General features: G+C 32.3%; 2 protein-coding genes, 3 long non-coding RNA genes and 1 other non-coding gene across 7 annotated transcripts; 1 reads left to right on the top strand and 5 right to left on the bottom strand.

Moving 5' to 3' along the window:
* Nucleotides 1–3,423: 3,423 nt before the first annotated feature.
* LOC149493184 (uncharacterized) lies at nucleotides 3,424–3,791 on the bottom strand. Its single transcript, XR_016322918.1, has 2 exons — nucleotides 3,732–3,791; nucleotides 3,424–3,603 (listed from the first exon to the last, which is right to left on the bottom strand). It is a non-coding gene; the product is annotated as an uncharacterized LOC149493184 (long non-coding RNA).
* Nucleotides 3,792–4,791: 1,000 nt separating this feature from the next.
* LOC119369803 (uncharacterized) lies at nucleotides 4,792–5,272 on the bottom strand. The gene is made up of 2 exons (XR_005177343.2): nucleotides 5,227–5,272; nucleotides 4,792–5,118 (listed from the first exon to the last, which is right to left on the bottom strand). It is a non-coding gene; the product is annotated as an uncharacterized LOC119369803 (long non-coding RNA).
* Nucleotides 5,273–5,829: 557 nt separating this feature from the next.
* LOC105641071 (protein ACCELERATED CELL DEATH 6) lies at nucleotides 5,830–14,931 on the top strand. 2 transcript variants are annotated; one of them, XM_020682083.3, is made up of 8 exons: nucleotides 5,830–6,041; nucleotides 6,325–6,798; nucleotides 7,560–8,066; nucleotides 9,514–9,663; nucleotides 10,578–10,646; nucleotides 12,895–12,933; nucleotides 13,005–13,447; nucleotides 13,628–14,931. In XM_020682083.3, the coding sequence occupies exons 2-8, from the start codon at nucleotides 6,342–6,344 to the stop codon at nucleotides 14,237–14,239; spliced, it is 2,277 nt and encodes a 758-aa protein (XP_020537742.2). In that variant the 5' UTR covers nucleotides 5,830–6,041; nucleotides 6,325–6,341; the 3' UTR covers nucleotides 14,240–14,931. The 2 variants fall into 2 exon arrangements, with proteins under 2 accessions (XP_020537742.2, XP_089571801.1); XM_089715675.1 differs by lacking the exon at nucleotides 10,578–10,646.
* An 88-nt stretch (nucleotides 14,932–15,019) lies between these two features.
* LOC105641057 (membrane steroid-binding protein 2) lies at nucleotides 15,020–16,417 on the bottom strand. Its single transcript, XM_012225507.4, has 2 exons — nucleotides 15,908–16,417; nucleotides 15,020–15,437 (listed from the first exon to the last, which is right to left on the bottom strand). The coding sequence occupies exons 1-2, from the start codon at nucleotides 16,222–16,224 to the stop codon at nucleotides 15,155–15,157; spliced, it is 600 nt and encodes a 199-aa protein (XP_012080897.1). The 5' UTR covers nucleotides 16,225–16,417; the 3' UTR covers nucleotides 15,020–15,154.
* Nucleotides 16,418–18,260: 1,843 nt separating this feature from the next.
* On the bottom strand, nucleotides 18,261–19,465 carry LOC119369804 (uncharacterized). The gene is made up of 2 exons (XR_005177344.2): nucleotides 19,385–19,465; nucleotides 18,261–18,650 (listed from the first exon to the last, which is right to left on the bottom strand). It is a non-coding gene; the product is annotated as an uncharacterized LOC119369804 (long non-coding RNA).
* Nucleotides 19,466–21,882: 2,417 nt separating this feature from the next.
* LOC119369805 (small nucleolar RNA R71) lies at nucleotides 21,883–21,989 on the bottom strand. The gene has a single exon (XR_005177345.1). It is a non-coding gene; the product is annotated as a small nucleolar RNA R71 (small nucleolar RNA).
* Between the last annotated feature and the right edge of the window lie 1,736 nt (nucleotides 21,990–23,725).

The raw sequence follows: 23,725 nt of genomic DNA, 5'->3' as shown, positions 1-23,725 counted from the left end.
ATTAATTAACCGGGCATTTAGCTTAAATTTATTTAATTGAGGCAATTTATTTGCCTAGTTAACGGTATGAATGCATTTATGCAGTTATAGAATTTAAGAGGAGTAGAAAAGAAGCATGCATGAAATGCTAAAATTAAAAAAAAACAGAGTTTAGTTTTGCGTACCTGATTTAGTCGACGGCCACTTCTTAACTCCAGGTTAAGCTCCTCGTTAAGGGAAATTAATTAATTTAATTTTAATGACCACTTAACAAAGAAAGAAAGCAATAAAAGCTAAATTAAAATGCAAAAAAGCAGTAAAGAATTCGCAAGGAGTGAGAGGGAGAAGGAGCGTCCGTCAACACAGACTGAGTGAGGAAAAAAGGAGGCCCGAGGCCTGTATTTATAGGCGCAAAATGGACTGTTTCCGGTGGCTGGGTCGCCGGATGGACCGCCGGCTCGGCGGCCCGCCCGGCGGCCGGGCCGCCAAGTCTCGGCGGCCGGGCCGCCGGCTGAGCCGCCGGATCGGCGGCCCTCCCGGCGGCCGGGCCGCCGGGATGGGCCGCCGGCTCGGTGGCTGGCTCCGGTGGCTGAGCCACCAGGGCAGGCAGGTTTATTCCGGGGGCTTTTCCGGGAGTTCTGGACCTCCAAAAAATATTCCGAGACCAGTTCCGAGATCCTCGTAATTTTCCGGACGTTTCAAGTACCATATTGGCATATTTCCGATGAACTTTCCGAAAGGCCTCCGGTCCGGCCGGACTGTTCGCAGTCCGGAAGAAAACAGGCTTTTGAGCCTCAAAATTTGAGTGTTCACACTTACATGTTTCGTTATACATATATGTGTGTTTACATGTTTATTTATACATATGTGTGTGCTTACATGTTTCTTTATACGTTGAGATATCCACTGACTTTTATTGCTCAGCGAGTTACTTGTTTAACTCGTAGGTTTTGAGACTGGACCGTAGAGAGTTATCTTACAATTGCTACAGTTCATTTTTGGAAGGCCCAGTCTTCAGGGTAGCTACTCATTTTGCTATTTTGGTTCTGTCTATACTTATCATGGCATATATAGGGCACACAGTTGGGCCCATTTCATTTTGGAAACTAGTATAATGTCTTGTAAATATTAAGTACATATCTATATATTACTAATGTAGAAAGCAACAGCATGATATTATATTCTGTATACATAAGGATATCAGCATGACAGGACATAGGTTCAACCAGATTGTAGCGTCTCGGCTCGGTTCATTTGGGTTCACGGGTGGACCGAGAAGGGATATTACAAATTTTATATACCTGTGAATGGTGTTAGGCATGCTTCCTTTATTGCACGGCCAATGCTCTCGCATTGATCGGTCATAGTGCCTGTGGGATGAATTCCTTCATTGCAAATATCCAAGTTTCAAACACCCATTTGAATGTTGACCAATTTTCATATGGCAGTAGGGCACAACCTAAAAGAATGGAATAACCGTGATGATTAATCCCCGCCTAGGTCGCAAATGGCATCCTCTATCGATTCACCAAGTAGGTGGTGTCAAAATACACCACATTATGGAACTCTTCTTAAGAAGATCTTCCACAAGGATGAATCCAAATAAAATCTGACAATCTACCTTCTCCATCCATTCTCATTAAATGAAAAAATTTGAATCTTTTCTTTGCATCTTTAGAAAGAGCCTATCAATTGCTTCAGCATCACCGCGTTCTAGCCTTAGCCTTCTAGTAGCCTCAATGTAGTTTCTACAATCTTTCATAAGGCAAGGCATGTTCTCTGGACCACCGACTTGAACGGTGAGTAATTTTATGCTCTTGCACAACCAGATTCCGCATATATCATTTGCTTCCAGAACTCTCTTCATATTGGGCAATATCTACCTATAGAAAGGCATAAGCCTACTAGATAAGGAAGGATCCATATTATAGTTATGGCCTCTTACAATTTTTTTCACCTCCCATAAGCCTTGTTTGTTTAAGGAGGCATGCCCCCTCACAGGACAGTCCACCCTCTTACTGAACCTCTATGCCTTAGATTTTCTACCTTTGTCGCACGCAATAACATAATACCTATATGTCCCTCCGACACCCTTTATCCTCGATTTCTTAGCAACGCTAAAACCTTTGCATTTGAAATGCCACTGATAAAATTCGTACAGCTTATCCAGTGTGTGAAAAACCATTCCCTCCTTAGGCCCTTCATCAGTATCACCGGTTATCAAACCATCGTCATAGTTGTTGCATTCCTTCGACAAGGATGAGTTCAAAACATTTTCAGTGTTTTCGTCATAAATGGCCTGGGAATCTAGTGCATTTTCTGCCTCTTCAACTCTGTCGTTCCTAATATCATCTGGATTTTCACTATCAATGGTTACGTTCTCGTAACTGTCGTTGTCGCTGCCAAACACTTCCTGCATCAATCTCCTAAGATTGTCCTAAGCAGCTCCTTCAGCCAAACAATTTTGAATTGACGCATTGCCTTCCGCTTCTGTCATTGTTATCAAACATCCATTGCTGCCTTAATTAACAATAGAATTCATCTGGGCAAGCTATACACTGCCTTCTAAAATAGGGTTGAATCTATCTAGTAGTCACCAATGTCTATGCATCTAGCGATGGATTTTTTGGATAAAGGGACCAAATTGAATTTGTATTGTGTTCATTGCATGTGATGTGGGCCATAAACGCAAGGCCCCATACATATTCATTTAATATTTTAATATGCTATCTTCCTCTACATAACCTTCAAGCCTGATTTAAAAATAGCCCAGCAATTAAATTTGTATCTTCAAGCCCGATTTAAAAATAGCCTATCAATAACCCAAGTTCAACAGGCCTTTAGTTCTTAGCAATTTATCTACCTTCCTTGTTAGTTTAGCTCAGGATTTCAACGTGGGTGCACACAGCCAGCCCATCCTTTCATTATCATATCTTCACAAGAACCCTTCACCTCGTGCCACATGTGTAGCATCAAGGTGAGTCCTCTTTTTACGTGCAATAGTTGGAAAAAATCTGCATTCACATTATACAACACAATAAATCATTGCTTTTTTTCCCTCCCATAGTCCACATTTGCCACCAAAATTAAGGAAGGGCATTACTATAATTGAACAAACCAAGATTCTCCTTGATTCTTATTGTGCCAAGCTCATCATGAGCCAAACATCTTTTTATATATATATATATATATATATATATATATATATATATATATATATATATATATATATATATATATATATATATATATATATATATGTAACTTTAAGTAAAGAGATTTCTCTTGGCATGATGATGATGATATAATTATACTTATATTTCTCTACTCAATTTTAGTGAAACTCTCTCAAAACTCATATACTCAAATCATGCAATTTATTGACTTAACGAATTGTACAATAATATATATATATATATATATATATATATCAAAAAATAATAATTACATGAACTAAAAAATTATAAATAACTAAAGTTTACATATTTATGAATATGAAGCATGAATAAAAAATTTACAATTTTCTACTATCTACTAAAAATATAATAAATTAAAAAAATACATAAATGGTTTAATAGTTAGCTTTCCTTTTCTTCATCTCCGTCAACATGATATTTCTCATACCTGCATAATAAAGAGAAGAGAAATCATAGGATGCACAACAAAAAGAGAAAATCTTAAAAATTGCACAAAAAAATTAAAAAATCTAAAATATAGAAAAAGGAAAAAAGATATCAAAGAATTAACATTACCTCAGTAGAAGAAAAGGAATTAACATTATTTGGATTGAAGTAAAGGAATTAACATTATCTGGATTGAAGTTACAAAACAAAAAATTACACATATATACAAATAAAGAAATAAATAAAGAAAGCAATCAAAACTCAGAGAATTGACAAGTAACAAAAAAATAAGTAAAAACCTTTATGAAGAAAATTATTTGAAATTATTAATATGGATATATATATATATATATATATATATATATATATATATATATATATATATATATATATAAAATTTAAAATTTTTAAAAATTTAATTTCAGAATTCAAAAGAAATTTACAATTTTAAAAGTTTTAATTTTAAATTATTAGTTATTTAAAATTTTATATACATGTTAACTTAGATATTAGATATTGAAAAATAAATATTTAAAAATTAATTAAAAATTAGAAAATTTGTAAAAAAAAAAAAAAAGGAAATGTTGAAAGAATAGAGTGTTACACGGAAGCTTCTTGAAGATTTTATTTTGTTTCAAGATTATATTTTAGAAATCCATAAAAAAAAAAAAAAAAAAAAAAAAAAAAAAAAAAAGAGGAATGCTAAGAAAGGGGAGTGCCGCATCAGCTTTGTAAAGTTTTTTTTTTTTTTTTTTTGCTTCAAGATTATATATATACTAGATAAAGATCCGTGCATTGCGTTGGTATTTTTTTATAATCCAATTCAAAGTTAAAACAAAGACATTCAAACTAAGTTATCACTACACTGGAACTATACCATGATCACACTAATAAATGAGTATTCCAATTAATGAAAATTCAAAATTCAAAATTATGCAATCAAATAAAACTATCCAATTAACAACGTGTAAAAGCAAGATAACATATTCTTAGATAGTAGCAGATGATTTGTTAAAAAAAAAAAATCAATCCATAGTTAAGCATTCTTTTAAAAGAAAAAAAATATACGTATAGATAAGAATTCCTCTTTGTTTAAGCCTCTATATCTAATAAAAATTAATTAAATTTTTAAAAAAAAATCTAAAGTGATAAGATATAAAATAGACAAAAATTAAAAACAATCAAAACAAACACCAAAGCCCATTTGTCATTTATCCAGTAAAAACATCTCACCAAAATTACAATAATAAAAAAAATCTCAATATAAATTATGGACTGCACAATTCATTTTTCTCCCTTCTTGGCAGTAAATTTGGTCACTTTAGCTTAATACTAAGACTAACAGCAACAGTATGGCGCATGTCCCTAATAAAAAATCAAACCCAATGAAGGATATTCAAAGAAGGTTTCCACCAGCATGAACTTAATTGGAATCATTTTCATGAATCCAAGATCACCCCTTGTTCACGATTTCATCATACCTAGAATTGGAGTATTTGGATGCTGTAGATACTATCTGCAAATATGAAAAAAAAATATTCAATGAACAATTGAATACATATAATGATTCGAAAGAAATAATAAAAAAAATAAGAAGAAACTGTTGTGAAAGGAAAAGAAATACAGAGAATAAACATTGTGAAAGAAAAACAAAAACATATAGAGAATTGAGATTCAACCAAGGAGACATATATAGCTAGATAGTTTTAGATAGATAAGATTAAATTTGAAAAGTATTGATTAATATAAAAAAAAATATTAACTTTCAAATTTAAAAAATATTTTAGTAGCCAACCAAATTATAAAAATGATAATAAAAAAAGAAAAAATAATTTTAAATAGATAAAATTAAATTTCAAAAGTATTGATTAATATCATAAAAATATTAATTTTTTAATTTAAAAAATACTTTAGTGGTCAATCGAACGTAAAAATGATAGTAAAAAAAAAGCTCAAAAAATTTATAAAAAAAAAAAAAGAATAGGAACGGTCAAAGAATAGAGTGTCACATCAGTATTTTTGAAATTTTTTTTTCAAGATTTTATATATATATATATATATATATATATATATATATATATATATATATATATATATTTTTTTTTTTTTTTTTTTTTTTTTTTTTTTTTTTTGTTTAGTTAATCTTATTTTCCTTCAGAAATAACTAAAACAAGAAGGAGACGTAAATTACATTTCAATTATATAATAGAAAAAGAGGGAAAAAAAAGATAAATTCACCATTTTTTTTTAAAACAAAAAAAAAATATATATAAAATTCACATTCCTTCTTATACACAAAATCCCACATAGTCTTTTTCATTTCCATTTTAATCCAAGAAAGATCCGAATGAAATGGTAAGAGAAATTTACTTCCAGAAATGAGTGCATGAAGAAGAGATGTCGAAAGTAGGAGTTATTGGAAACTGCTGATAATGAAAGGTATTCATTTTTTTTTCTCTCTTCATATATATTTATTTAATTTCCTTTTCTTTCTCAGATACATGTTAGCTTTCTAATTTCATCATAATTTCTTAGATAATTTCTTGTTGGATTCCCTCGTAAATCTCGAAATTGAATAATTTATTTTAGCCATTTTCAACTGATGTCTTTTACTAGATTCATTTAAAAAAAAAAATGAAGATCTATAATATTGATATACTTTGTAAAATAATATTAATTACTAACTCTCCAATTTCTATGGTTTCTTTCACTTGTTTGTTAGCAATCAAATAAACGAGGATGGCATCAGGAAAATCAACTTCATATGAATATAAAAGGAGCCCTTCAATCAAATCATGTTTTCCAGAAACAAAATCAACTGAGAGCTCAGATACTACATCTCATGTCAGGTTTGCAAAGTCTAATAGAGATCTTTCGATACGAGAAACAAATCCACATTCTAGAGTCAGCATCGAACCTCCTCCTTCTCCTCTTGTATTATACAATAATGTTTTGTTCAATAACAATTGTCCAGTACCACCTCAATCAGATTGTTCAAATATCCAGTTCTCTGATATGCATAACCTCAGTGTTCGGACCAGTTTTCGAGGTAGAAACCTTAGTATTGGGCCTAGTGTTGATTCATTTTCAAATAAGTATCCTGAACCAATTAGTCCTACCTATATGTGGGCAAATCCTATGCAGACACAAACATATTCTGCTACTTCTACAATAACACAAGATGCAAACAGTTCAGGTACTGTATTTTAACTGATTTAGTTTGCTGCAATTCGGTATACGAACTATAGTTTTGTTGTTATTAGACTAATTTCGCATGATTTTGCTAGAAATTGATAAGAATTGAGTAATTAGGGATTGCTTCATTTTGGACTTGGATACATATTTCATAAAGGTCTATTGATTTCGCGAGATTGGTAAAAATTCATGTAGTTGGGAGACTCGGATAACTTCCTACCTCCTACATTCCTATAAAAAATGGAAAGATCAATCAAATCACACGTAATTATCGAGATTAGTCTAAGAACATCTCCAATCCAATGTGGATTGGTCTTATTTAATTGTCACATTAGAAAAATGAAAAGATTTTTTTAAAAAAATGCTCTCCAATGCTAATGTTTATTTGGTATGTCAAGTTGATTTGTCAAAAAAAAAAAAAATAAACATTGTCTACCACACCTTCTATTCCTTAAGGATCTGTTAGACAACATGTTAGTTGCATATTGAATTGTAGGTCTGAACAAAAAAAGATGAAAGATAATTCAAAACTTGTATATTTGAGAGAGATTTTTAAAATTTAACGTCTATAAATAGACATTCAGCCCCGTTATTATCCACCACTTCTATTCTACATGACACATCAATTATAATCCACATTAGCATTGGACATGCTTTAATCGCAGCAAAACTACAATTAGTTTACTGGCCACAATGAAAAAATGAATAATGGAAAGTCAAGTGAGTATTAGTATGAACTACAGTTATTCATGTTCTTTCTAGGTAAGAACTTGAATGGTACAAATTATTTGGGGAAAATGAGACAAAGTGGTCAAAGACATGTTCCTCTATATCTAGCTGCACTTAAAGGAGATTGGGAAACTGCAAAAATTTACCTTAGATTTAATCCACATGCGGTCCGAGCAACCATTACAATGGGATCAGAAACTGTTCTTCACATTGCAGCTGGTGCAAGACATACACTATTTGTTAAGAAATTAGTGAAAAGAATGACAGAAGATGACTTAGCTTTACAAAATAAGGTTGGAAATACTGCTCTGTGCTTTGCTGCTGTGTCTGGAATTACAGAAATAGCCAAAGTTTTAGTCAACAAGAATAAAAGCTTGCCGCTTGTTAGGGGTAGTAAAGGAGTTACACCTCTTTATATGGCTGTTCTCTTAGGAAGAAGGGATATGGTTTGGTATCTTTATTCTGTAACAAACTATACTGATCTTTCCGGAGAAGATCGCATTGGCCTTCTTGTTGCTGCTATCACTTCCAATCTATTTGGTAAATGTTTCTTACTCTAATTACTGTCTGTTTGGCAATGATTATCAATTTGTTCTCCTCCTTTTTTTCCCTTTCCAGTAAAAGTAATTATGGAATGGTATTTTAGCTGTTTTTGGTTTTTTATTTTAATTACTAAGTGTATCAAATCTATCATAAAACAGTATTCATTCTTTTCAATTAGGCTTATAATAACAAAAAGAAAGGTAAAATATAACTGAATTCCTAAATTATGTTCAAATTAATAAGTTTCTAACTTATGCTTCCATCTAACTATTAGCTCCTTGCGTCCAAAAAGAATAAGCACTCTACCACTAATAATTAGGTATATTTTTTGGATGGAATATGCTAACTTTTTAGACGAAAAGAGCTCACTTTTTGGATGAAATGACTCAATAGTGAAATAAAGTATAAATTTGGGATGTCATAGTTATTTTTCAAATATAAGTGTTAATTTCGATATAATTTAGGAATCTAATTATATTTTACCCGAAAAAGAATAATGTTTAAATTATTTTCATTTTATATATATATATATATATATATATATATATATATATATATATATATTGTGATTCTATTACGGAGGATAATTAGTAGATGAAGGATAGCTGAGCTCCCTCACTCTGTTATGATGTGGATGTGAATGTTATATGAGCTTGAATATCCTAATATTTTGCCGATGATCATAGACATAAGTTCTGCTTGACAGGTGGATTCATAACCCTGTTGAGGTAGTGTTAGGTATATTGTTCATAGATCAGGTTTACTATGGACTTTAAAAACTTCATATTCTTCTGTGCCTTAATGTCACTCACGTGCCTTTAGAATCTCATCATAGTATAAGGGTTTAATTCTAATAAAAATAAGAGTAGACGGGCTCAATATCGATATAACAAATTTAGGAGCTTAATGGGCAAAACTCGAAAACTTTAAGAGCTTGAATATGACTGAATATATAAATTCACTATTGATCTTTGTTACTTTAATCACGTGGTATTTTCAACTTTTACTTTGACCATTAAGTATTTCAACTATAAAATTACACCTATTTAAACACTTTAATTTTCGAAATTATTTTATTGAGCACTTAAACTTGTAAAATTAAATCAATTAAACACTTATTAAAAAGTTGAAATTTATGAACATTATTATTCAAATATCTTGCTAACTACATATCAAATCGATATTTTATAGATAAAAGCCAAAAATCTTAAAAATTATTAAAATTAGTGTCAGAGGGCGTGTAAAATTTACAAGTTCAAATACATGATAATTCATCTGTAAAGCTTAGAGTGCAACAACGTTAAAATTGCAAATTTCATAAGTGAATTTATATATTCAGTCATACTTTTTCTCAAATTAAATGGAACAGAAAAAAAAATTCAATTTCAATTTTTAGTGCTAATATTGTAAGTCAAAAGTGATGATTTTGTTATTGGTTAAGCAGATGTAGCGTTGGAACTGATTAAAAATCATCCAGAATTAGCATTAGCTAGAGATGGTAATGGAGAAACTGCTCTTCATGTATTGTCTCGAAAGCCAACTGCATTCTACAGTGGAGCTCAATTGGGACTTTGGCAGAGATGTCTCTACTCATGTTAGTTTCTCTACTCACTCACTAGTATATGAAATTCAATTAATTTTCTTATTTTAGTTTATACTTCGATTTGATTCTACTGTTGTTTTAAATAAGGAAATTTAAACTGTTAGTTCTAATACTAAAATGATATAACCAAAATAATCAATTTTTTTCATCGGGAAAAAGAGACTCGAACTTGAAATTTTACCCAAATATGATACGTACTTAGCGCTTGACTAAATCTAAAAATGTCAAAATAACCAGAATGGTTCATATGGTATATGAGAGTTTTAATTTTCTTTTCTATATCGTATCAATGTGAAGTTAGCTATTTAACTGGGATAGATCTCTTGTTCGCATAATTGTACCAGATTTGAGGAGATTAGAACTTTTATCCTTTATCAATTAAATTGTTCCTTTTTAGCAAAGACAAATGCACCAATTACAGTACAGTGTAATTGTAATTCACTGATTATTCCAGATACTCTCCAGATCTCAAAAAAAACTGAAGGTTCTATTAGATTAAATGAAAAAGGAATGCAAATTGGATTTATGTAATAGAAGACAATCCTTAATTTGAAAGATATGTGGCTATGAAATAGGGATTCTGACTCCGTAAAAATCATTTAAAATGTAGAGTTTCTTCCAAAATAGAACAACAGAAAGAAGAAGAGGAAAGATAAAAGATAAAAAGAAGAGAGAAGAGAGAAGGGGAAGAAGGAAATATTCATTTAGTTGTGTAAATTTTCTGGAATTCATTTAAAATTCTCTTAATTTTGATAATATTTTGATTTTATATTCAATTCCACATAATTGAAATGAACATTCAAATGCTGAAAATTAGAAATTCAATTACACTTTGTTGAAGATAAATGATGTATTATTTGGTTGCATATTTTGGATGTTCAAATAATATCTCATGGTATCCAAAGGTCTTCAGGTGAAACTACAGTCGAGTCATTTCATAGATGATGATAACTTTGGCCGACGGTTAATTCAAGGTTCTCTCTCTTTCTCTAAACTTTGACCAATTGCATTTATTTTGTTGTCTTTCCAACAAGCAATTAAATAGTGATCGAAGATGTCTAGTAATATTAACTATAATAGTTGTTCTTTGGATTAATGCATAAATTTGCCCCTAAAGTTTATACGATTTGCTTTGTGGCACCTTCAAGTTTACAGGAATCTATCATAATCTTACGCTTTCACACTTCAATAATAATTATGCCCCTCACTGAAATGAAATAACTTTACAAGAATTCAATCATAATCTTACACTTTTATATTTTATTCTGGCGAATGACATAGTTATTACTGAAATGTGAGAATATAGGAACATGATAGTTCTCCGCAAACTTGAGAGTGCAACAAAGCAAATTATATAAACTTTAGAATCAAATCTATGGATTTGGCCATTGTTCTTTTGGAACTAAATTTTGCATGATTATTTGACTATATATATATGTATAGGGAGGTTTCCTTGCTTCACACGTTAATTCCAGAATCAAACCTAATATTGGTGTAATTACACAACCAACATCCTTTTTTACCCAACAAAGATTTAATAGAATTGCAAAACTTTCAACCTTTTGTTTCACTACGCGCGAGTTACCCCGATAGACACTAAATTTTACACTGAAATTTTTGCCACCATAATAATAATAATAAAAAAAAAATTATTTAGTTTTAAGTTATTATAAGCTTCAAATTATGTAAGGCAAATTTGTTCGATTATTAAAATTGAAATTATATTAACATAAGTCAAATATATGAAAATGATTATACTTATCTAAGTATAATTTTAAATCTAATGGTTGAGAATAATTTTAAATTTCATGGTTGAAACGCTTATAATATATAAGTTTAAGCTTCAAAATCACTCGTTTTTTACCTTTGTATCCCGGACACCGTAATTTTGAACTTTAGATATATTAACACCAGCGATTTGAAAATGATCTCAGTTTTGAATAAAATATTATATTGGTAGGACCCATTAACTATAGTTAACCCAAGAAACTAAAATGCAGCGTTTAGTAAAAAAAAGAAACCAACACTTCGTTGTTCCGAAAGTATCATCTCTATAGATCGGTGGTTATCATCCATGGGTTTTAAGTTGAGTTGAGTTGAGCATTAGAGTAATTATTCTCAAAATATTCTCAGCATCTGCTTCCAAAATGGTTCCACCCAATTATTTTGGTTTTTCCATTCTATTCTCAGTGTCTGTAATTACTATGACCTCCAACTCCAAGTGACCTTATCAAGAATTTTTGCCTTCTAAACACAGCCACTACTCCAACATTCATCGACTCATCTGTTGCATAGGTTAGTCTAGAAAGTCAGTAAATAAGAATTGAGTTTCCTGCATTCTTGACAAACAATAATATTAAATCTTACTAGATTTTGTATTGGACAGATTAGCATAGTGGGTGTGTTAAACAAATCTCGACAAACAAACTTCTAGTAAACTATGTTTGAATAGACACCTCATGTCCAATACCCATTGTTGAGAAGGTGAAAGAGATGGAGAGTGCTAAGATGGTGCAGGTCCAAGTAGCGGGTGGTGGGTTGTACTGGAATTGGGCTGGAGTACCACTTAACTTTTGGAAGAAGTAGGATTAGCATAAAAAAAACTTTTGTTTTTGGATTGAATTTAACCCAATGTATCAACTGGGTCCCACTTTGTATTATTTTATTACAAATTTTAGGTTAAACTTTAGCGTGGGGTGAAAATATATCTAAGTTGATAAATTGGGGTGCTAAAGGGTAAAGGTCATTTTAGAATGATATTACATGTAGTAAAGTTCAAGATATTTTTGTAGGTTAAACTATATTCTCACCCTTTAATTTATAATATTACAACCAAATTCTGGCAGAAAACCTATCACGAATTTAATGACACTAAATTCACTATTGATTTCTACAGGACAAAAAGAAAACTTAAAAGTTCATTTCCTTTTGATTTATACCTTCTTTTTTAGTGATAATATGAAAAATTTTATGTCTTGATAAATTTCCTGTAAGATTTTTGCCGGAATCTTGCCAAATCAAAATCAAATATTAACAAATTAAAGTCTTGTGATCATTAGAACTTTGCACCCATAACTCAAATCATTTTGGTCCCAAAACTTCCATTTTTCATCGTGTCACCAAACCTTTAATTTTGCTGCCGTTAGGTTACTCTCACCCGTTATCACCCTATGAAAAATTCTTTGTTGAAACGCATCATGATATCTGCTTTTCTCATTGCAGGTTTCTCGTCGCTAACACGGAAAAGCATAGGCTATTTTGGTAAGTCCGAACTATGATCCATAATGCCTTGCAAGGTTGATCAGCTTGGATTGACTTTGGAGTTTTGGCAGCTCCACAGATAGACCTGATCTATAACATCAAATTAAGACACATTCAAGCCCTTGAGCTAGTGAGGGAACTTTGGCAACAGGTTATGCATCTAGATGATCCGAGTATTACGGAGTTTATTAGAACGCCTACTCGGTTGCTCTTTACAGCTGCTGAATTTGGGATCTTAGAGTTCATAACTATACTTATTCGCTCGCATCCTGACCTTATATGGAAGGTTGATGAGCATAGCAGAAGTATATTTCACACTGCAGTTTTTCATAGACAAGAAAATGTCTTTAATCTAATATATGAGTTAGGAGCACTAAAAGACTTTATAGCTGTTTATAAAGATGAGAGCAACAATAATATGCTACATTTGGCTGGAAAGTTACCTGATCCAAGTCGGCTGAATACAGACTCTGGTGCAGCTCTGCAGTTGAGAAGGGAATTGCTATGGTTCCAGGTTTGATTTCTTTTGCCTATAGCTTCTAATTTGCATGGGAAAGTTTATGCATTTTGTTTGTAGAATGTTGAATTTAATTTGAGGTTCCTAAGTTCAGCGACCAATGATGCAATTTTAGCCTATGATTAATACTTTTATCAATTTGTTACTAACCTATAGGTTTTTGAGTAATGGGTGCAGGAAGTGGAGAAGATTGTTCAGCCCCTATATAGTGAAATGAAAAACTCAGAAGGGCAAACACCAGATTGCCTATTTACAATGGAACATAAAACACTGAAGCGAGAAGGGGAGAAGTGGATGAAAGATACTTCTTCTTCATGTATGGTTGTTGCAACTCTTATTGCTACTGTGATGTTTGCTGCTGTCTTCACCGTACCAGGAGGAAATGACGAAAAGACAGGCAGGCCAATTTTTCTTCAAACAAGATTGTTCCTGGTTTTTGTAATATCAGATGCAGTTGCTTTATTCTCATCAGCATCATCAATTCTGATATTCCTTTCCATCTTGACATCACGTTATGCAGAAGAAGATTTCCTCCAATCACTACCGAACAAGCTAATCATGGGACTAGCAACCCTTTTTGTCTCCATAACTTCTATGATGATAGCTTTTACTGCCACAATTTTCATTATTCTTTCCCATGGATTGGCATGGACTACCATTCCAGTTGTTATTGTAGCTTGCATTCCTGTCTATTTGTTTGTGTCTCTGCAATTTCCTCTTGTTGCTGACATAGTTTGTCACACATATAAAAGCTTTCGCTCTAGTAGTCATTTGCTGAGACCTAGATAATCTTTAAGACGCTTCAAATGTAAAATCTACTTCTGTTGCAGCAGCGGCGGCAGCGAAGATAATGTCAAATTCAAACATGAAGGATATGTCCAGCAAAGATGTTGGTTTAGTTTTGATATGGTGAGTTCTTTCTTTAGATTTTAGAGAGGGAATGGACTCTTGGAATGAGTTAATTAGCATCCACTTCTAGAATTTTAACTAAAAGTTGTACTTTTTTTTTTTTCATGTGCAATTCGCTACCAGACACTCTTTTAAGTGCTAATTTTGGAGTAATAGGATTCTATTGATTAGGGTTTCATGCCTAAGCGACGAAGTGTTTCTTGAACTTCTTGCTCAATAAGAATAAAAGAAAATTAAATGAAGATTGAAGATTCCTACAGAGATGCAGATGAGAGAAACTTCTTTTTTCCTTTTCTTTTCTGGATTTCTCAGACTCAACTTCCAAAGAACAGAATATTTAAGAATCAACTGCCTTAGTTAATGTTTGGAATACATGAATGTGGAATTCATTTTATTTGCAAGTGCATTTCATAAAAAATTCATTCACAAATGAAATATCATGTTTGATAACTTATGTATTAAATATGGATAGATATTGAATTTGCACACTTACTAGATTGTCGGCTACTAAATTTTGGGTTCATTTTCAAAAATATTCTATCAAATTTGGTTCAAACGTAACAAATTCTATAAAATTATACATAATAAGCTCTTAAATCTTTTTATTATCCATTAAGATGTTAGCTTCTACGATGCACTAATCCCCAATGGAAGTTCAGGTCGAACAATATGTTTCCAATCTTATAAATATAAATAAGAGCAATATAGTTTTGCCATATCATATTAGCAATGGAGAGTCTAATAATACATACATATATACATACCGCATTCATCTCTGCTTCAAAAGGTCTGCCTTTATTCTTTTCCGCCATTTATTTCCAGTTTCTGGCTGCTTTCTTCAACTTTCTCTTCACCATCTGTTTCCATAGTCTTCGTTTCCTCCGGAACAAGCTGCCCAACCTTGACATACTTTTCCATGAACTTGTACTCCCAGTCTTGTAAGACTTCAAGCTCAGAATCACTTAGGCCCTTAAGATTTCCAGTAAGGTCTTGAGGGTCAAAAGATAGAAGAGCTAAGGCTCTGCTTGCATCCCTTCCAGCAAACTTCGCATATGGACCTCCAGGACCATAAAACATCCTGCGCATGCACACATATAGAAATGTTAAGCAAAGTTTATATCAACTTCGGAAAAAATTTACCCAGAAAACTTAATTCAATGACTTCATTAAGAAAAAAAGAAAAGAAATTATCCGAATGGCTGTTTAATGTACCAAATTAACTTAGCTTCAATTGGTTAGAAATTAATTTTCTTTTCCAATTGAAATCAAACAAGAAATTCATCTCTAACCAAATGTTGTAACTACATAGTTTGAAAGGAGCATTAGTCTGCAAACTAAAATCATGTAAAATCAGAGTAATATTTGTTTCGATTTCACTTCTAAACAAAATTTAATTTAAACAGTCAAACTATATACTAAATTTTTCATTTTCCTACAAATTAGTAAAAACAGAAATATCAACTTATCCAGACAGAGCATCAATTTTAAATTTAAATACAGTTAAACTATAACCCATTAAAAAATTAGAAAAGAAAACAAAGAAAATACCTAGAGGAAGAAACGTCATAGATCTGGCCTTTGATGGCCATCAAAAGAGGTTTGCTAGGATCAGAACCATCATAAGCTCTCAATTCTTGCTCTGTAACATCTCCTAACTGAACTGGCTCTGATAATTTTGGAGTTGCTTGTTGAAGATTGATGGAGGTGTTAATGATAGGAGGTTTATTGAAATCTTCAGGGTCGACGAACATGTTACACACCGTTTTGTACACCACAATCATAAGCGCGGCTATTGTAAAGAACGCCGACGGTGACAAACCCGTGTACGACTCGATTACATCCATCATTGTTGAGTAAATTTCCATTGTTTCTCTCAAACTCAAGATTTTCCACGAGTTCAGTTCTTTCTCTTCAAAAACAAAAATGATCTCTTGTTTGTTAGAACCGTGCTTACCTACCCCACGCTTGTAAATGGTACTTATTTGAATGTGTATTTATAAATTGCTGAATACAAAAATGGAAAAGAGTTCAAATTATCCCTTTTGAATTTGGAGCAAAAGTTCAATTTGCTCATTTTTTTAACTTTTTAGCCAAATAACCCATTACTTAGGTTTATAAAAAAAAAAAATCCATGCGTGAAGTACACGTGGTCAAAAGCAGAAAAAGGTAAAAAATTTACTTTTTTAATTCATTCACAACTGCTGCAAAAGAGAGAAGGCTCCATTTTTTTATCAAAATTCCTAACCCCCTGCAATGGGAAATTGCTGATCAAATAGTTTCATTTAGTTGTTTTTTTTTAAAAAAAAAGGGAAATAAATTTCAAACTCCTCTCTGGGTTGTCGTTTCATTTTCTTAAATAACAGAATGGAATGAATGTTGGTTTATAATACTAGGAAACATAAAATATAAGCCTAACCTTAAGAACAATGAAATATTCTGTATATGTTCACCAAAGGAACCATACTTCAATCTTTCGAAAAAAGATGACAATTTTTGTATCTATTAGTAATTTCATCTACTAATATTTAATGCACAAACAAAAAGAATATTTATTGCAAAAGTTACAAAGTTTAGCCCACTACTATCATACAAACGGGTGGCCTCTTCTTTTGAACCAATAATCCCCAAGTGGATTTGCTTCTTATCGACTTTTATTTATTGCATGCCATTTCACATTTCTGAAATAGAATTATATACACATCTCATTAGGCATTTCTCCTGGTTTTGAATGTACTTTCTTCTGTGTTGCTTTCTGCACTTAACTGGTTGCTCTAAATAAAAAATAATACAGCTCAGAAAAATCCCACATTTTGAAGATGTTAAATAAATCAATCATTTACCAAAACTACACCAAGCACTCGGAGTATGACGAAATCGAGATAGAGGGATCGATTAATGATAGAGAAGGATAGAGAGGATAAATCTACAGAGAGAGGGGGAACTAATATGGTGCAAATAAGTATAATATTTTATGTGATTTCTTAGATTATTTAGATAGATTTTAGTATGTTTTGAGTTACTTTCGTTATATTTTGTGATCTAGTCCTTTTTATATGTGTTGCCCTTACATTTATGAAAATTTTCTTTATAGGACCCAATTGATGATTATGGTGCACAATTAAGAGCCTAAAGGACATGGGCTTAAAGGATTAAAGCAACCAAGTTGGTGCCAACTCGTCACTCCCTAACCGACTCGTCACAGAACACCTCATGCACGAGTTGGGAAGAACATTGCCGACTCGTCATAGCCTATTATCCTACCATCATGTCTCTTCTCAACAGATACGTCCTTTCCAATGAGGTTCGACTTAGGACACTTTGAAGGCTATAAATACATATGGTTGAGCACCACTTAAGGGAAGAATCATTCAAGAAACACTTGACAAAAGATTGAGAGAGTTAGTTATTAAAAATTAAAGAGAAGCAACTTTTTAAGGAAGAGTTATAACCGTTGGAGCAAGAAGAATTCCAGCAGTATTTTTTTTATCTTTCCCAAGAGTGGAATATCTTTCTGTTCTTTATCTTCTAAATCTTTTCTATGTTATCATTTGGAATCGTTGTTGTTTTCTTGAATTCAAATATGATTTCAAATTGAATTGAGTGATTAGATCACACACTTTTTCTTAAGTAATGAAATGATCATTTTTCTTTTATGAATGAGTTTGTTTTTGAATTAATTAAGAATTAATGTTGTTGTATGTGCTTGATCAACATAAGTTGGTATTCTTAGTGGAAAACCAGTTAAAGTCACTTAGATATTGTTACTATCCATCTCCGTGGGCCGGACTAGCACTAAGGCCCAGGTAGACTTAAAGCCACCGAAACTCGTAGTAAGCTTGGAACATTGGTCATCATTTGTCCAATCCAATAGATATAAATCTAGAAGATAAGCTAATAAGAATATTCAATTAGGCCCAGTATAATGATAATAATCCAAATCGTTACAAAGGCCCTAATTCAAATACAATATATTTATTCAATTTTCTCGGGCCTGTATCATATGTATTTCCAAAGCATAATCATAATCTCACTCATTAGGCTCCAGACAAATATTCAACTCATAATTTCAACCATAGATTCAAATTTATCAAAATAGAGTTTACAAGTAATTATTGTTATTGTTACATACATAACACTCCTATAGTAATTGCGGATGTTTACAAATATTTATAAATATTAGAGGTACCTAGCTAAATAGGAATTACTGTACAAATGTAGTTATTAATTCAACAAACTCTGTGGAGGAAGGAAAAACAGAGCTTCGATTAAATGCAAAATGGAGTTTGGTTTCCTGAAAATTTTAAAGGAAACGGGAGTGAGTATAAAACTTAATGAATAATAATAAATAATGTATAGCACAGGCATTCACACGAAATGCATCCTAAGATACTAAAATGAACACACAACTAGTCAAGCATATGGCACAACATCAGCACTCACAAGTAATTTCATCTTCAAATAATCAAACAAGTGGAAATTAGTCAGTGGCATCACCGAAACTCCCGACGAGCTGTCCTCCCACATGGCCCGCCTTCTCAAAGGTGTGTACTAGGGAGCCGATCCCCAATACATAGCTGACCAGTTTAATCCTCACTTGACCAGCCCTCTCATTTTTTTTTTATACTCTCTTTTCTTTTTCATACCAACAGGAAGTCACTCTGTGATTTATCCATATCATATATCATCAAACGGACACAGGGGCACCAATCTCCCCATACATGGCCGACGGTATCGAAGACCGCCCTCATAAATCCATGTTGACCCATTTTATCCTAATTCCACACAAACAAGGCACAACAATATCACAATGCAAATAATCAAACAATTATTCAATAGAATGCATCAAGATATCAATTAACATGCAGACTTAAAGATATGATATAAATATATCAATATAACCATATATCAATAATAATATAGTAATAACAATAAAATGATTACTAACTTAACATTTATATACTTCTTTATATGGTAACTAATGTAAGCATGCTTATAATGGTATATGCACTATTTATTATTACTCACAGAGGGATCCGAAAATTCTAGTCCTGTTGAGAACCAGGAGCGAAGGAGGAAGAAGGTCCCGCTCTATCACCAGCTAGAAGAAATAAACAAGCTAAAATTAATAACTATTTCTGCTTATTTATAGAATTTGAATTCCTATACTTAGAATAATATTCTAAAAATTTTGTCGAAAATTCAGCGGAGTTTCCCCCTAAAAGTTTGACTTTTCTCCTGATAAAATATCCACAATTCTCATTAATATATAAAGTCCATCCATCGGGCAACATCCACATCAATAAAATCCGTCCGCCATTAAGAATATTTATTAAGATTTCATCCTTAATATCCAACCATATATTTTGATTTAAACATCAATATCAACAAAATTACATTCCCGATCTTCAACTACATAAATATATATATCAAGTACTAAATAATTGTGGATTCCAAACTTAATAACTAAGTACAACTTGCTAACATAAATATTATATACTATAAAACTTAATTTTATTTATAAAAGAGAGAAAATATTCTATTCATATATAAACCTATCTAAATAATTTAAAACTCTTATTATTTTATTGTACCTACTTCAACAATTAATCAACATAAATTTGTTAAAATCACAAAATCTACCTATACGTTACAATATTGTAGATTTTTTGGTATAAAGACGAATTTCTAAATTTGCATCGAATAATTATTCGAAGGTCAAACAAGCCCAAATTGCAAAACTAATTACATATTTATAATCTAGACATAAAGGGGCATATTGTGCCTTTTAGAGTTCCGGTCACCGGAACCACCACTGGCACCATTATCGCACACAGTGGCTTGAGTGGCGGCAAGCCTAGAATCAAGCAAACTTAATATCAAATTGATCCAAATTTCATGTAAAGCTTCAATTTAATGTCAATTTCTACTAATTAAATCAATTTGCACGAAGTCGAGGTCACAACGCAAAGCAACACCTCGAGCTAGCTAACAGAGAGAGAGAGAGAGAGAGTTGAGCTCCTTTCCCATCACCGGTAGTCCTTTTATTCGACTGTTAGGAACAATTTTCCGATGAAATGAAGAGCATATGTGTTGTTATCATGAAAGAGGAAGGAGATGAAAGGAAACAAAGAAAATAAAAGAAAAGAAAGAAGGGAATACTAAAGAAAGGAAGAATTGATGAAATGGGAAGGGTCACGTGGGTTTCGGGTTGTCTAGGTCCTTCTTTTCTTTATTATTATTATCATTTAATCATGCCTTGATTTTTGTGAACTTCCTTAGGAAGTTGATTTGGATTCTTCTAGAAAGGGGTTTGGGTTATTTGGGTTTCACTTAATTTACTTGAATCGACTCGATTAAATGATTTGATTCAAGGGACATTATTTACGTGGTTTTTAAATTAAATTTAATTTGATCGATTTTGAAAATAAAATTTCAACTCATTTCAGATATATGCATTTATCTTTGAGGAAAGTGAATTCCATTCTAAGGGGTTAAAAGACTAAAAAAGAGCATAACATTCATGTGTATCATTACATAGGCATGAGAATGCATGTAATCTCTACGCGTGAACATCTTTTATTGACTTAGAGATAGCTTCAAAAGGCTTCAGGTTAATCTTCCAAACATCTCAGTCATTAACTTATTAATTATCATCAATTGAAAAAAAGTGTTATGATCTTGTCATATCATTATAATATTATTTTATTAAAATAGTTTTAGTGTAATTTTGTCTTTGCCATTTAGTTTATTTTAGTTTAGATATTTAAATCAATCAATTTATTGGTTAGCCTAAACAACTTTAGTACTTAGTCTAATAATACTTAATTCCAACTCCTAGAGTTCGACCCCTTATCACTATACTAGTTAAGGGTTATATAGCGTGAAAAGCCTAGCTAACAAAATTTTGGCGCCATTACTAGGGAGTTTGGTTTGAATTAATATTGTCCTAGACTATGGAAAATGCTCCTTTAGAATTTATTTTTCAGTTTTTATTTTATTTTATTTTGTTGAATGAGACATTCTTTAAGTCATGAAAGTTTATTACTCTTTGATCTTGAAATTGAACGTACTCTTCGTTCTTTGCATAGGAATAAAAGGGTATTATTAGATCAACAAGACTGCCAAAGTAAGCAACAAGATATTATAGCCCAAGGAGAATGAAGAACTTTGGGAGATTTCACTTTGCCTGATATCACAGAGAATGTCGGAGGAATTGTAGCTCCAACAATTGCTAACAATAACTTTGAGATTAAGCCCAGCATCATTCAAATGGTGCAAAATAATCAGTTTGGAAGTTTGCCCGGAGAGGATCCTTATGCTCATATTCTCACATTCCTCAATGTTTATGCCACCTTCAAGATTAATGAGATATCCAATGATGCAATACAGTTGAGCTTGTTCCCATTTTTTGTTAAGGAAAAAGCATGAATTGGCTAGCAAGTTTGCTAAATAACTCCATCACTACTTGGGATCAATTAAAGCAAGCATTCCTCCACAAGTATTTTCCACCACAGAAGACGGCCAAACTATGCAATGAAATTTCTACCTTCAAACAAAGGAAGTATGAGACACTTTATACTACTTGGGAAAGATTCAAGGAATCACAAAGGCAATGTCCTCATCATGGTCTACCCGATTGGATAGTTCCTCAAATCTTCTACAATGGATTGATCGATGACGATAGGAGCATTATAAATGCAGGTGCTAATGGTAAATGGATGACTATGACACCAGCAGAAGCTGTATCATTACTTGAGGAACTTGCTTCCTAAGGATATATGGGGAAGGAAATAGTTATGGCAAAAGGAAGAGGAATTTTGGAATTGGACAACATTAACATGTTAAATGCTAAGGTGGATGCCCTCATAAAACTAATTACAAAATTACAAGTTAACCAAGTGGAGAATTCAAGTACAACTTGTGAACTTTGTGGTGGACCTCATGCATACAATGAATGCCATACATGCAGCCCGAGGCCAACAAGTGAACCAAATCCAAACACCTTTAATATCCAATCTAGGAATCATCCTAGTATCTCTTGGTTTAACCCCTCCGCTCAACTGAACCCACATGTTTTTCCAAATGATAAGACCCCACCAGGTTATACCCTTAAACCTTTCACCAGAATCCATGCCCAATATAGAGCTTTTACTTGAACAATTCATCAACCAACAAATTATCACTAATAAGCAAACAATAGAGCAATTCAAGCATTTGGATTCAAGAATTGACCAACTTGCCACCCATAACCAAATGCTTAAAACTCAAATTGTGCAACTAGCCTCTACCAATTTTAAAACTTTGGGAAAACTTCTGAGCCAACAAAAGTGTACTTCTAAGGAGACTTGTCAAGCAATTACTTTATGAAATGGTAAGGAAGTGATAGGTGCTCCTCTAAAGGGAAGAAAGGTTGTTCAAGATGGAAATTTGGTGATAAAAAATGGAGAGGATGATGACAACAAAGAAACAAAGGTACAACCCCCTAACAAGGAAGATCGTCCGGTAAATGTCAGTACATTACCTTTTCCACTAAGATTGTTGAGAAGAAAGTTGGATAAACAATTTGGAAAGTTCCTGACTGTCTTAAGGAGGTCACCATCACAATTCCTTTCCATGGATGCTATTAGAGATATGCCATCATAGGGTAAGTTTTTGAAAGATATAATTACTCACAAGAGCAAGCTTGAAGGAGATGGGTTGGTGCTACTCATTGAAGAATCACAAGCTATTTTCTCCAAGATACCAAACAAGATAAAAAATCCAGGTTCTTTTACTGTCCCATGCAAAATTGGTAATACTCATTTTGATAAAGCTTTGTGTGATATTGATGCTAATGTAAGTCTTATTCCTTACTCTCTATTTAAAAAGCTTCATATAGGGGAATTAAAACCAACATCTATATGCCTCTCTTTAGTGGATAAATCAATTAAGTATCCTGTGGGCATCATTGAGAATGTACCTACTAAGGTAGGTAAATTCATCATACCTGCTGATTTTGTTGTATTAGAAATGGAAGAGGATCCCAAAATCCCGATCCTTTTTGGTAGACCATTTTTGGTTACTGCAGGTGTTATAATTGATATGAAAAGAGGAAAAATCACATTAGAAATGGATGGTGAGACTATTGTATTTGATGTGCACAAAATAATGAAAGAGTCTTCACCATTGAAAGTGGTTGATAGGACTGATGCATTTGATGTCATTGATGATTATGTTAATAAAATCTGTTATGAATGCATAGACTTAGGACCTATGGGGATAGGTTTGAAGCATAATAAGAATGATATCAAGGAAGTAGTAGAAAATGTTAAATTTGTGGAACCAACTCCACATCTTTCATCGAAAAGAACTTCAAGGTTTGAAAAT

This window comes from Jatropha curcas, chromosome 10 (assembly GCF_041381405.1).
Source record: "Jatropha curcas cultivar XTBG-Jc1 chromosome 10, XTBG_Jcur_1.0, whole genome shotgun sequence".
Lineage (NCBI taxonomy): Eukaryota > Viridiplantae > Streptophyta > Magnoliopsida > Malpighiales > Euphorbiaceae > Jatropha > Jatropha curcas.
The sequence above is the reverse complement of the archived record's forward strand: the minus strand, read 5'-3'. Positions and strand labels throughout refer to the sequence as shown.

What these genes read in the sequence shown, in the direction of transcription:
- LOC105641071 (XM_020682083.3), top strand. Translation starts at nt 6,342, where the DNA reads ATGGCATCAGGAAAATCAACTTCATATGAATATAAAAGGAGCCCTTCA. An exon ending in TATCACTTCCAATCTATTTG is followed by an intron (nt 8,067 to 9,513) that starts GTAAATGTTTCT and finishes TTGGTTAAGCAG; the next exon opens with ATGTAGCGTTGGAACTGATT. An exon ending in GGGAATTGCTATGGTTCCAG is followed by an intron (nt 13,448 to 13,627) that starts GTTTGATTTCTT and finishes TAATGGGTGCAG; the next exon opens with GAAGTGGAGAAGATTGTTCA.
- LOC105641057 (XM_012225507.4), bottom strand. Translation starts at nt 16,224, where the DNA reads ATGGAAATTTACTCAACAATGATGGATGTAATCGAGTCGTACACGGGT. An exon ending in TATGACGTTTCTTCCTCTAG is followed by an intron (nt 15,438 to 15,907) that starts GTATTTTCTTTG and finishes GTGCATGCGCAG; the next exon opens with GATGTTTTATGGTCCTGGAG.